The sequence below is a fragment of the Ambystoma mexicanum genome, chromosome 2q, assembly GCF_040938575.1.
Source record: "Ambystoma mexicanum isolate Mex_15411 chromosome 2q, UKY_AmexF1_1, whole genome shotgun sequence".
Classification (NCBI taxonomy): domain Eukaryota; kingdom Metazoa; phylum Chordata; class Amphibia; order Caudata; family Ambystomatidae; genus Ambystoma; species Ambystoma mexicanum.
Genome location: NC_090924.1, coordinates 620301231 through 620314819, shown reverse-complemented (window position 1 = coordinate 620314819; position 13589 = coordinate 620301231). Strand labels below are relative to the sequence as shown.

Sequence of the window (13589 nt, the reverse complement as noted above, 5' to 3'; positions counted from 1 at the left end):
CGAAGACTCATGATGGCGACCTCCGTATTGTGTTCGTGCGTGAGTAGTGGGGTGTGGCTTACGTTGATCCCCAGATAACGGAACTTGACCAGTTGCCAACCTATTCCTATCTCTGGAAGTTTGCTTTCTGGAATGTTGCGAAGGCCCGCCAGGGGAAAGGCAGAGGACTTCCTTCTGCTGAATCGGATCCCCGAGTACTTCGCGTAATTATCTAGTACCTCCAGTGCTGTCGGTGCGTTAACCTCGGGAGTGCTTAAGTAGAGGAGGACATCGTCTGCGTATAGAGATATTATGTGGTGTACAGTGCCCACCTTAATACCAGCGTCGAAAAGCTGCTGCCTGAAGTACAATGCAATCGGTTCCAGGCCCAGTATGTACAGCATGGGCGATAGCGGACACCCCTGTCTCGTTCCCCTTTGTATTTCCCAGGCTGCCGATACCGTTCTTCCCGTTTTCACTCTCGCCATTGGGGAATTATAGAGGACCTCGATCCACCTGATGAAGCCCCCTCCGAAGCCAAATCTTCTCAGGACCTCCCTGATCCATTCCCAGTATATGGAGTCGAAGGCCTTGATAGCATCGAGCGACAACACCGCCAGGTCCTCGTCCCTCTCGTGTGTTGCAGCCATTACATGCTGTAGCCTCCTGAGGTTAGCAGTGGTGTTGCACCCAGGCACGAATCCGTTCTGGTCTTCATGGACGATGGATCCCACCACTCTGGCCAGCTTGCGAGCCAATATGGATGTGAGGATCTTGGCATTGTAGTTTAGCATGGCCAGAGGACGGTAGGACTCACAATCAGTGGGCGATTTGTGCGGCTTGAGCATAGGGACGATTATGGTTTCTTTCATGGTGTTGGGGAGAATCCCATTCGTGTATGCCTCCTGGTAGACCTCGTGGAGAACTGGGGTGAGGATGGACTCATAAGCCTTGTAAAACTCAGGTGGGAGGCCGTCACTGCCAGGGGCTTTGTTGTTCGAGAGGGACCTGATCGCCCCTTGTACGTCCTCAAGAGTGATCTCCATCTCCAGTTCCTCTCTCTGCTCGAGTGAGATGCGGGGAAGTTCTATCTCTTCAAGTGTGTCTATAATGTCTTCAGTAGGAATTTGCGTCTTGTGAGCATACAGTTCGGTGTAAAATTTGGCAAAGGCTTCATTGATCCCCAGCTGGGTCGTGTGGGATGTCCCATCGGCGTCCCGTATCTCCACTGGGAGGTGTTTGGGGTGTTCCCGCTTGCAGAGCCAGGCCAGTAATCTCCCTGGTTTATCCGATTCTTTGTGGGATCGGGTGGTGTGTGTGGTGAAATCAAATTTCTCTAGTCTTTCCCATGCTTGTTGACATTCTGCGCGGGCTTCCTTCAATTTATTCTCGGCCTCTGTGGAGTTGTCGTGAGCAGATTCTAGCTGGGAGATCTCAGCTTCTCGTGCTTCAAGCGTTCTCTGCAATTGCCTGCGAGTACCACCGGCTCTCGATATAATTTCACCTCTGGTCACCACCTTCATAGCTTCCCTGAACTCGAGATCTTCAAGTGCTGCAGTCGGCATCCTCCACATGGGGATCGGGGGTCTGGGGCCCCTCAACTGCCATAGCATGGTCAGTGGGGAGTGGTCGGAGATCGTTCGCCCTAGGTACTCTGTAGCTGCAGCATGTGGGGCGAGCTCCTTGTTGATGAACAGGTAGTCAATTCTTGTATGGACTCCGTGAGGGGCCGAGTAGTGGGAGTAAATCCTGTCAGCCGGATGATGTTCCCTCCAGATGTCCACTAGATTGAGCTGCTCCAGAGTTTCCCTCAGGGCACGGGAAGCAAGGTTGGTCGGGTGTGGGGGGGGGCAGCGATCTGTCCGCGCTTGCATCAGCAACACAATTGAAGTTCCCTCCCCATATGAAGGTGCGGTCCCGGTGCCGAATCAGCTTTGTAATCATTGTGGCGAGGTACGCCGGTATTCCGTGGTGTGGAAAGTAGGAGTTGACCAGGCAGACTGGGGTCTGTTCCATTGTGCCCCAAACCACTATGTATCTCCCTTCTTTATCTTGTTCACTCCCCTCCATCTGGAAGGGCACATCCGGGCTTATCCATATGAGCACCCCTCTGGCATATTTGGAGTAGGGGGACCCTCTCACAGTCCCAGCCCATCGGTCTGCAATCTTGGACATGGCCTCCATCGTGAGGTGAGTCTCTTGAAGGAGTGCAAACGAAACTTTCTTCCTCTTGAGATAGGATTGTATACGATTGCGTCTGAGGTATGAGCCCATACCCATCACATTCCATGTCATCACAGTAAACTGTGCCGCCATCGGGTCTGAGTTTCGGATGTAATGCGGGACTCGGTCTCCGGAGTCCGGCTCTGCTTTAGTCCTCCGTAGGTGGGCTGCGGGGGGAACAACACTAAGTTCCAGTCGTCGGGGTCACGTCCTGGACCCATCTCGGTCTTTGTTGGCGAAAGAAGCATGAAGACTGTACAACTAATAAAACTAACAACAGAACTCAAACTGGTGCGCCCAGCGACTACAACATCGTCGTGGTGCTCAGGCGCTCTCGAGCCGTCGGAGCCCATCCGGGAGTCGGGCGCGAGCTAGGTCAGGCAGGTGCCTAGACTGGGTGAATTCTACGCTGGGGGTGGGGCGAGGGCCTGGCGGCGGAGCCGAGCGAGGCCGTTTCCGAGTGAAAAACTGAAGTTGGATTACCTTCTGTGGTCCAGCGTCGTGTACGATGATTCTTACTGTTACTTGGGGGTCGCTTGTGGGATCAGGGGGGGTTAGGCCTCATTCCGCGAGTTGTCCTTGCCATCCGCCAGGTTATTATCCTCTAGCCACATGGTGGCTGCCTCTGGGTTATCAAGGAATACCAGCCGCTCTTTGTAGACGACCCTGAGGCGCGATGGATATAGCAATCTGTATTTTAGGTTCAGTTGTCGGAGCCTAGCTTTTATCGGGACAAATGAATTCCGCTCTCTCTGAACCTTCTGCGTGTAGTCCGGATAGATAGAGATTTTGGAGTCCCCTCTTTCGATGGGGCCCCCCTCCCTGGACCGCCGTAAGATAGTTTCTCTGTCCTGAAATTTCAGTATCTTAGCGATTATAGGTCTGGGGTGCGATCCAGGGGGAGGGCGCCTCTGGAGGGATCTGTGGGCCCTCTCGACTGAGAATCCCTGGGTCAGTTTGCCGGCCCCTATTTCTTGCAGCAGAAGGGTTTCAACGAAGGATGTGGTATTTGCCCCCTCGTTCCCCTCCGGGACACCCAGGATCCTGATGTTGCTCCGTCTGGCACGACCTTCGGCCTCCTCTGCCTTTTCCTCCAGGAAGGCAACTTTCCTCTTCAGGAGGGCAACTTCTGAATTCATGGCTGTGGTGGCTGTGGATGTTTCCTCCATCGACTGTTCGACGGTCGCAACCCTCTCCGCTAAGTTGCGAGCGTCTTGGCGGATCAGTTGAATTTCAACTTTGAATTCGTCGATCTTAGCTATGGCATCAAGTATCTGCGAGTGGTTATCGGCGGCCACCCCCTCGCTCGTCTGTGCGGCTTCAGAGGAGCTGGCCCCGGCCAGAGCGGGGGTCTTCACCTTTGCGGAAACAAAGGAGTCCATGGTGGCAGCTCTGGACTTATTCTTGGCGGCCATCTTGAGGTGATGGTTGCGGATGTCCTAGGCCACAAAGGATAGATCGCTTGCGGAGTTGCTAGTGGGGCCCTCTGCTTAGCCAAATTTTCGGGCCGTGAGCTGTGTTTTGCCCCCGTGTCTGGTTGTGCGGCCCACAGAGGCGAGTTTCAGAAGAGTAAGGGTGGGCGGGAAGCCGCGCGCCTTTTCTTGTGGGGCTGGATCAGTAGAGTGACCCGAGCCGGGACAGTCCTCTGCCAGACAGGCGGCACCGGGGGGAGTCGTTTTAATTTCTCGTGCTTCCGCTTCTTCCCATCAGGCCTGGAAGTCCGTCGGGGGAGGGATACCCCTCGTAGGCTCCGCTATGCAATGCGAGGCGCCATCTTGGATCCGACTAGAGCGGGAGGGGGAAGAGCCGTTTTGGGGCCGCAGCTGCGTCTGGGGGTCCCATTCGGCGAGCCCAATAGTTATTCAGATGCAGAACCGCTTCCCCCAACCGCACATGCCTCTGCAAGGGCTGGGGCCGCACATGAGCCGGAGAAAAAGGATCAGGAAACGGCGTCTCGGCCAGAGCTCGGCAGATCAGCTACCGCTCGCCATCGGCGCCAAGCCACGCCCAGATCCCTGCTATTACAACGTTCAGAGAATATTCGTTTTCTCAGGTGACTCACAGTTCACCCCAGATCCCCTTCAGCCGGGCTCATATCTTTCCCCTTTTCAATTAGTCTCTCTCAGCCAGGTACAGACCAATTGCACTTCACCTTTAGCGAAGGCTTTCGAATGTGCACAGGATTTAGCTTGATCTGTTGCAGGATCACTTCGTTTCAAACATCCGTTTCCCAATACAGTCGCCATTCCGTTGGATACCTGACAGACCTTCGAATGAGCACCCATGTGGTGCCAGACCACTCTGTACACAGTATCTCACTTGGCCTCCCAAAGTTCATTCACTCCTTTGGTTTCCAATTATATTAGTGTGTGAAACGCATGTGATGAGTGACACGGTCCTTGGATTTCCTCATACAATGTTGCTGTTTGAAACCTTGGTTCAAACGAAAGCTGGTTTGGTTTCAGTCTCTCCGACTCACCGTCTGTGCTGTCTTTACTGATGCCCATTTGTTGTAGGAGCCAAGGACAGTACCACAGTGGCAAAGGCTCCTCCCCGTCTTGATTATCGATGCGGGAGATCCCAGGTACCTTTGATGCGCAGTGTAGGTTTATTCAGCTTTAGTTCCCAGTCTCAGGCGTCTTACTTACCAAGGTTCCCGAAAGTAACTGTCATTATAGGTCAAGGGTACTTGTCTCCTTGCAACCCTCTCTGTTATTGCCATCTTGGAACTGCTGTTTCCTCGTGTGCTTTCCTGCTCCACCTTTTATCCGTGTGGGGAAGTGTGATGGAAGTCAGGTTTGTGTAATGATCAGTAATTGCCTGACCTTGCCTAATCATGGTATTGGGGCATGTCGGGTATATGGCTCTGGTGTTAGTCCGTTGTCGTTCACGGTGAACTGTCCGTAAGAAAATGTTTGTGTCGGGAAGAGGGGGGGCAAGGGGTGCCTAGGTATCCTAACGGATAGGATGGGGAAAAGGTGTTACAGGGAAGGGGATACTGCGTTTCAACATCCGGCTCCTCACTTCCACTCCCCAGGTGATCCTCCGGCACAGGTCCACTCCAGGAACTGGATCCAAAAGCAATGGGCGTGTCCTGGCCACCTGGATGACAGATCCACGGGGACTAGTGGGTGAGACAACGTCAGGTTTCTCACAATACTCAAAATGGGAGACTTCCACCGAAGAATTCAGAGATGTGACTGCTTGAAATTATTAGACAAAACTATATACAGAGGATACTTTTCCTAGTATTAAAGATTGAGGAATGTTTTCGAAAAATGAACTCTCAAATCTGTCTTTAGAAGGGAAGACCGGTATTGAAGCAAAAATTGAAATCGGTGAGGTTCTCCATGCAATTAAACCGCTTAATACTGGGAAATCCCCGGGACCCGACGGTTTAACATCTGATTTTTATACATTTTTGCAAGCCAGCTCTCACCGTTCTTATGTGAACTCTTCAATAATTTCTTAGCGACTGGGTCGATGGGTGAGACATTGAAGGAAGCCTTGATCATTCTGATCCCAAAACCAGACAAAGATAGTAGAAAATGTAACTACAGATCAATATCATTGTTGAATGTAGATTTAAATATATTTTCAAAAATATGGTATAATAGACTGAATAGATACAAAGGAGACTTGATTGATGAGTCGCAAGTAGGTTTTACATCGGGTAGGTTTGGATTTTAGATGTGTTAGGAATGCAGGGTAATGACATGTCAGATTTGGTGGTAGCCTTTTATTTTTATGCAGAGAAAGGATTTGATAGAGTAAACTACGTTTTTAGAATACACACTACATAAAAGGGTGTTTGGCCCAATCGTCATAAAGGCAGTTAATTTTTTACATTGGGATACATCCGCAAAGGTGCAAGCCAATGGCTTGATATCAGATTTGTTTCAATTAACAAGGTACTGGGCAAGGGGGTCCATTGTCACCGTATCCATTTAACTTCGCTATAGAGCCGCTGGCAGCTTATATTAGACACAGTGGACGAATACCTGGAATTTCGATAGGTGATACTGAATTGAAGATACTGGCATATGCAGATGATATGACGGTACTTCCGTTGAACCCAAGAGAGAGTGGAAGAGCACTGAAATTGATGTTTTAATAAGTTATTGGGGCATAAAATCAATTGGAGTAAAACAGAAGTTTTCCTTCTCTAGATTACATGCGATAAGGGCGTATTGGTATCATGGAATTGTAGGGGGTCACCAACTGGAGTGAAATACTTAGGAATACATGTTTTTAGGAATCTAAAGAAAGTTGTTCAATTTAATGTGGATAAAACTATAGAGCTCCCTTTGCCAGTCTCAAAAAAGGTTTTGCAGAAAATGTATAACCTTTTCCAGAATATTGTGTAGGGGAAATGGTAAAAGATTCCCAGATAAATGTTACTGTGTAGTGTCAAGGAAGGGGAATTTGGGTCCCCAACCCTTGTAAAATACTGTAGAGGGTTCCTCCTTAAGAAAGCACCACATTATTGTAACCCCGGAGATACGTTCAGTCCATTATGATTAAAGCTAGTAAGGGATGCATGTAAACCCTATGCTATAAACCCTATGCTAGACAATGTATATATGATGGAAAAGCTGTCCAAAAATAACTACGGGTGATAGTTCCAACTAAGACGGCCTTGGTAATCTGGTTTACAGAGAATGAACAATCCTTATGCAGACAATACGATGCTTCAATTTAGCATAATCCGGCGCTCCAAGTTCAAAATAAAAGTCTACATTGATATAGTTGGTTAGCAAGGGGAATTTTGCAGGGTAGGAGACATTCTGAAGGAAGGCAATGTATTTGAGTTTGAGGAACTGCAAAGAAGAATTAGACTGGGAAGAAAAGAGTTAAACGTTATGAAGAGTTCAGATCACCGTTGACCCGGAGAATTAATATGCTTGATAAAGCATTGGAATTAAGGCCAGGAATGTGTAAACTATTTGATGGGTTTGAACACGGGGTGCCTACTTATATGAAGTGTATTGCCTACGGAACCTGTTCATGTAGAATCCTGGACAAAATTAAGAGAAGCATGGTCAGAAACTTGGGAGATATCTGAAGAGGAGAGGGAAGATATACTTCGAGTTGGTTCAAGAGCTAAGATGGATACATGTTTGAGATTAATAAAACAAGAAATTTTAGGGTGACTTTACTGGACTCAAGCAAAAATGCATACATTAAAATTGATAGACAATGATGTATGTTGGGGTTGTAGAAGTGATAGAAGAACGTTGTTGCATCTACTTTGGAGTTGTTCACAAGTATGTGCTTTTTGGAAGGAAGTTTTAGACAGAATACATATGATTTATAATACTGCTTTTCCCAGGTCGGGTGCGCATGTGATCTCATTGATACGTAGTGGGAGAGGCTCAATTGGAAAGGAATATAGTGAATTGATAAGACTTTGGTGGTTGCAGTGAAGTTGATTCCGAGAGTTGGAAAACAGGAAAAAGCCTACGACACAAGACTGGATAGTAGAAATACAGATATTATCGAAATATGAATACATACTACTGTTAAATGAGTATCATGAAGACTTGCATCTCACATTTTGGAGCCCTTTTAATTTGTACAAATGTTTTTTTTGGTTTTGGTTGCGTTTTTATGTGTCTTTGTTTTACTGTTTGTCCATAGACTGAAATCTCAATAGGTATAAGATGTCACTGCAAATTAAAATAATAGGACTGTGTTTACTAATGTTGGTACGATATTTTTGGAAATGTGTAAAATGCTATTGATATTCATATGCATTGATGTATTATTTTCTATGAATAAAATAAAATATTGGGGTTTTTTGCTTTTATTCTTAGCTTAATTCTTTTGAATATAATTTTACAGGACTTTCAATATTCCTCTTTTTTGCATACTACAATAAATATTATCTGTGTGGTGTTAGGCTGCACTGTGGTTCGAGGTAAGTGCAACATCAAAACATAAAACTTAGCAGAACTATGTGAATGAAGAAATCAATCTTACCTCCGCTTTTACTATTCTATCGACAATAGTCTCCAGTGTTTCCGGCTTGCTACATTTTAGCACACCTTCAAAATACTGTGAACGGTGCTGAAGGGCCTGTGTCACTGTGATATCCAGGTTATTATACGTTTTCTCAGCAGCAAGATTCTGAAAAACAACAGCAGACAGCTCAATTATTAGAAGTAATTTTGTAGAAAGTGGCTATATTCATATTTTGCCAAGTGGTGCAGAATATTCATGCCGGGGCTATTTTAGGGACCATGAGGATGTGCTATGCCAGCCACTGAAAAATTGAAGGGGCCAAAAAAAGGCATTTGCAAGTAATCCAATTATGGAAAACAACATTTTCTCCTGGCGCCCTTGTCATTATACATTTAGGATGGTGATCTAAAGAGAAAAGGGCAGATTTAGAGAAAAAAAAAAGGTGAAGCAGCAAATAAGTGGGAGACTGGATCATTTCAGCAAGCAACCGTTGAGATAAGATGGGCTGCCTGTCATGGGCTGGAGGCATCGTGTTAATGATTTATCTGGTCACTATCTGGTCCATACAGACTATACGCTCTTCTCCAACTACCATGCTTTTGGACACTGTTAAAAATATAGACCTGTATCCAAGGTTATGTGTTGGACTGATTATTTCAATACAAGTATTGATTTTGGACAGAAAATATATGCATAATAAATTAGGCCAATCCCTCCCCCACTAGATGCCGCCCACCAAAATTCCCAGAAAACAGCTATCAGAACAGGTACATCCCTGTATCATGACACCTGACCAGGATCCACAAACACCACAGAATATTGCCTACAACCACGCTCACAGCAGGACCAGCGTGCATGGAACAGACCTTTGGCTTCCTGAAGGCCTGTTTCCATTGCCTGGACCATACAGAAGGAGCCCTGATTTACTCACCTGAAAAAGTGGCCAAAATGGTGTTTGTGTGCCATGCTGCACAATATCTGCCTCCAGCGGAATGTCCCTCTACCCCTGATGTGGACGTGCCACCCCAGATGAGGATGCATTGCCAGAGACGACGTAAGAGATGGGCGACTGGCTCGCCATGGACTGATAGACAATTTCTCTGAGATATACACATGGCACATGCCATGAGCCACCGCTTGACACTCACGCTAATCAATAAACAACCATGACACAATGAGGAATGTCCTTGATTTGATGAATTTCAACAATTTTAATGTAATTAAGTGTACTAACTTAATTACACCCCTGCCCACTCCCACCACCTACACCCCAGTACACTATCCCCCGATACACTACCCCCTACGCCCACTAACACCCCGGCATGACCACTGTGGCCAAAAGGTGTGTCAATGTCACTTCCGTGGCCTCTTCCAGCGATTTGGCCCCCAAATGGCACTCAGACTGGCGCATGGGTGTGATGGGCTGTGACCCCTAAGTGGGGTGGCTGAACTGGAGGGTATTAACCCTGGCCTGTGCTGCAGGGCGCGTTCTGTGGTTTGTCGAATTGACGCTGCAAAGGCTGAAATCCCATCTGTCATCTCCCTGACTTGCTACCAATAAAAGAGTCAGGGCGGCAGTACTGGCAGCTGCCTGTGCCCAGTTCCTGTCCACTGCATGCGCAATCCTAAAGGTGGCCCCTTGCAGGCAATCGCGGATTGCCTGAAGGTGTTGGGAATGTGTGTGGCCAATGGCCTCCATCTCCCGTTGCTGCCTCTCCAGCCTATGTAGAATGGATTGGCCAGGTGGTGTGTGGTGAATGGGAGGGGGGCTGTACAGAGGCTCAGGGCTGTAGACCGGTGAGCCATATGACGACGTGTCGACATTCAGCTCAGGTGTCTGGGCATGCTGGCACCAGCGAAGGAGCTCTGGGGTGTTTGATCCTTCATCAAGCTGTGGCACTGGGCTTATATCCCACCAGGGTCGCAACGATGACCCTGCCAGCAGGTGTGGGCTTGGTGTTTGCAGCTGCGGGAGTGGGTTCAGTGAGCATGGAGGTGCTCCTGATGGCTTGTGGTGTTGGTGCAGGGCCTGTGCTGCCACCTGCAGGCTAGGCCTTGCCAGGTCCAGGTGTTGCATGGTGGTCCTTGCGCCTTGTGTGCACCCTTGGGGGGTGGTGGTGGCTGAACTTGAGGGCCTGGAGGCACCACTTCCTGACAGACCTACCCCATCATCCTCCTCAAATGTTGCAGGTATGGTGTTTTCGCATGTGTTGGCATGCAAGACACAGATGCTATGGTACAGAGTGGCACCCCACACATTTGGGCAGATGGACATGGTTGTTCTGGGGACATTGCATGTGGTCACAGCATTGCGGGAATGGCTGCAGCTGTGACATGGCCAGGTGGCCTTTGGCCTGTGTGTGTGGAAGGCAGGATATCCATACTGGGGCAGCAGATGTATTGCATGCATGTTGCTGGTTCTTCATGCCCCCACATTCTCTCCCCGGATAACACACGCCTTAAGGCAGTGGGTGTGGTGGCTTAGTCTATGCCACTGCCATGGCTCTACGGGACATTGCTCTACAGCCAGCAGTGTTACGCTGTGGTGTTCTGTGTTTTGCTTGCTGCACCCATGTCGGTGTAGTGGGTGGGGGGCTCGTCTGCCATGCCAACATGGGGCAGGCCAACTGGGTCCGCAACATGTTGGTGTGACTGCTGCACAGTGCTGTGGTTACTCACACACACCACAATCCTGCTGGCATACGGTGCACCAGCAGGGGTGTGGTGTGCATGGCACTTGGGCTGGTCGCTTGCCACCCCTTCACACTGCAGTACCACTCAGGGGTGGCTGATGTGGCACCACGTTACTTCAACCTGATAGGCCGGCTCAGTTGCTGGGTCTACTTGCAAGTGCCCCCGTCTACCACAGCGTCTTGCGCTAGAATGACATTTATGCACGGTCATTTGGTGTGTGGTGGTTAGGGGTCACATGCCTCCTGGCTGCTGGAACCCACATTTCCCCCTTTGACTACCTCCATATGGAGGATGGTGCTGCATTTTACCTTCCATGATGTCAAGTGGCTCAATCGTTGGGAGAGGAGTCCCCCCACACCCTTACCCTGGGGTCATTCCAGTCCTCTGCCTCACAGGGGACACTGCTCACCTTCTTGCTGATGCATGCCAGATGGCAGTGGTCTTCCTTTGCCTGCTGCCATAGAGTTCATCAGTGAGGACCACCAGTTCTCCCTCAGGTCCTCTACTGAGACATGTTTGCAATGTCTTTCTGCTCTGGATGGCTGCAGGAGCTGTGTCATTCTGGTTGGATTGAGTTTTTAAAGATGGCCATCGCCATGCTTCCTGTTCTGGCGGTAGCGCTATTAGCACCGATTTTTCAGCGATGTGTCTTGTTTCTGCGCAGTGTCTGCCAGACGGTATTGGCGTTATAGCGAGTGGGACACACATTCACGCCAGCTTGTGATTCGGCGCAAACGCAGAAATTGCGCAGAGATTCCACCAGACTCGTGATGAGGCCCTATGCATGGTAGCATACAGATATAGAAGGTAAATACAGCGTTCTTCAGCTCCTATATCGGGAGGATGTGTGAGCGCATGCAATTCTAAATTGATACAAGCCACAAAAAGACAGGTAAGTGAGGTCTGTTTTATGAGGCTTCTGAATCAGTTTAGATTTATATGCTTTGCAAAGAGGGACAGATGAACATGCAGCATCTCAGAGAAGTTGGAGGGTGAGCTGAAGAAACAGTGGAAAATAGATTTAGCTACCTTACAGCTGGCTTTTAAAGGGAGATTAGCAATGAAGGGTAGTGTGGCTCCTGTACTTCTCGTGAAGCGAGCCTTTGGCGTGAAAAGTATGGGTTTGTGTGTTAACTTGTAGCATTCTTGTATACAGCGCACACTCCACCATGCAATGGTGGATATGGTGTGACAGGGCCAGAGATCTGTCCCCATCAGAAGGGCGTAGGGTACCCTCAGCAAGAGGTGGAAGGCCCATCAGGATTTATGCCAGTGACCTGCTCCAGATGCGGATGTGGGTGCTGGGAGGGCCCAAGTCCCCGTCCCTTCCCCCTGTGCCTATATGCTTGAAAAAAGTTCAAGACTAAAATCACCCTATGCCTGCACAGCACCATTCTGGCTAGTGTCTAATTAGGGCTCATAGGATCTCCAAATTCAGTATATTCAAAAACCAGACAGCCAGCCAGCAACCAAAGAGACAGAGCCAAGCAAACAAAATACAGAACAGATTGGGCAGCAGGCTGAACGAAGAAAGCCACTACACAACCCACATCAGCATATGCATCAGCGCAGGTCAGAACATAGGGCGCTCCAGCTGGATCCACCTGCCCCATGACAGCAAGTCGCAGCAGCACGTCAGTGTGAGTTAGGGTGCAAAGTACCTAGTGGGGTACACGCACTAAAGGACATTACACCCTCCTGCGTGGGGCCCCACAGCAACATCCAACCAAGCCGGAATCCTTGACCGGCAGGAAGCTCTCACATTAACTGGGACATTGAATATTGCAGTCTGCCAATGTTAGAGAATGGTGGACATCTGTATAAGAAAAGGGTGGTGCTAAAGTCCCCTTTTGAACGTTTCCTTGATTGGAATACTTCCCCGGTGAAGTGACAATCAGCAGTTATCCCGGGAGCCAGCAGAGTGGAAGTCAATGGAGGGGGGAAGGAGGACCAAGAGACCAGGCGCAGGAATGATGGAACAGAGAAGCATGTAGGAGCCTTGCTGAAATGTGTGTGCAAGGTGAGGTATTGGTTGGTGGGAGAGAGCGGTTCTTGGGTTTGAATGTGGCGTACAGTGAGTGATTGATACTAAAAGAAGGGAATGAATAAGGTGACTGGGGAAGTGAAAGGAAGGTGGCTGTGGGAGAAGATATGGGTGAAGTGAGTAGCAGTAATGTGAATAAGGGAGTAATAATGTGGCAAGGGGAACGTTGTAGCAGTGTGGCGTGGAAGATCATAGGATGGAGTAGGCAGAAAGGAACATTGGTGAGATAGAGGAGAAGTGAGGGGTGGGGGAGAGAGAGAGATAGAGATAGTCACACAGTGGGTGGAGAGGGAGGGCGGAGAGGAGTAGGTAAGGGAGCACGAAACAGACTTAGGGAGAAACACATCACAGCAACCTCATTGCACCTTGCTGCATCAATTTGTGCACCACTCTTCCTGTTAGGACAGTCGGATGGGAAAAGTGTACGGAAATATCCATGACCAACTCATCCACAGAGCATTGTCCAGGGATCTTGTCTGTGGGTCTTGGATCATGAAAGTTTGGAATTTTGAGTTCTCTTTTGTACAAAGAGGTCTGGGGTGCTGAGGAGCGGGAAGATCAAAATTGCTGAAAATCTATTTGGGCACTGCCTGGTCTGTTGTCCAACTCCAGGCCTTGAGGGACGGATCCATGTTGGGTTTTCAGGATACCCCTCATTAATAATCATGAGATACATTTTCAAACA

General features: G+C 48.8%; 1 protein-coding gene across 10 annotated transcripts in view; it reads right to left on the bottom strand.

Moving 5' to 3' along the window:
- The window catches only part of PRKAG2 (protein kinase AMP-activated non-catalytic subunit gamma 2), a 2090293-nt gene that overhangs the window by 34362 nt on the left and 2042342 nt on the right, over positions 1 to 13589 (bottom strand). For all 10 annotated transcript variants that reach the window (XM_069647770.1, XM_069647769.1, XM_069647768.1 and 7 more), the window contains one exon: positions 8185 to 8331. In XM_069647770.1, coding sequence (XP_069503871.1) covers positions 8185 to 8331 — 147 coding nt within the window. The remainder of the gene's footprint in view (positions 1 to 8184; positions 8332 to 13589) is intronic.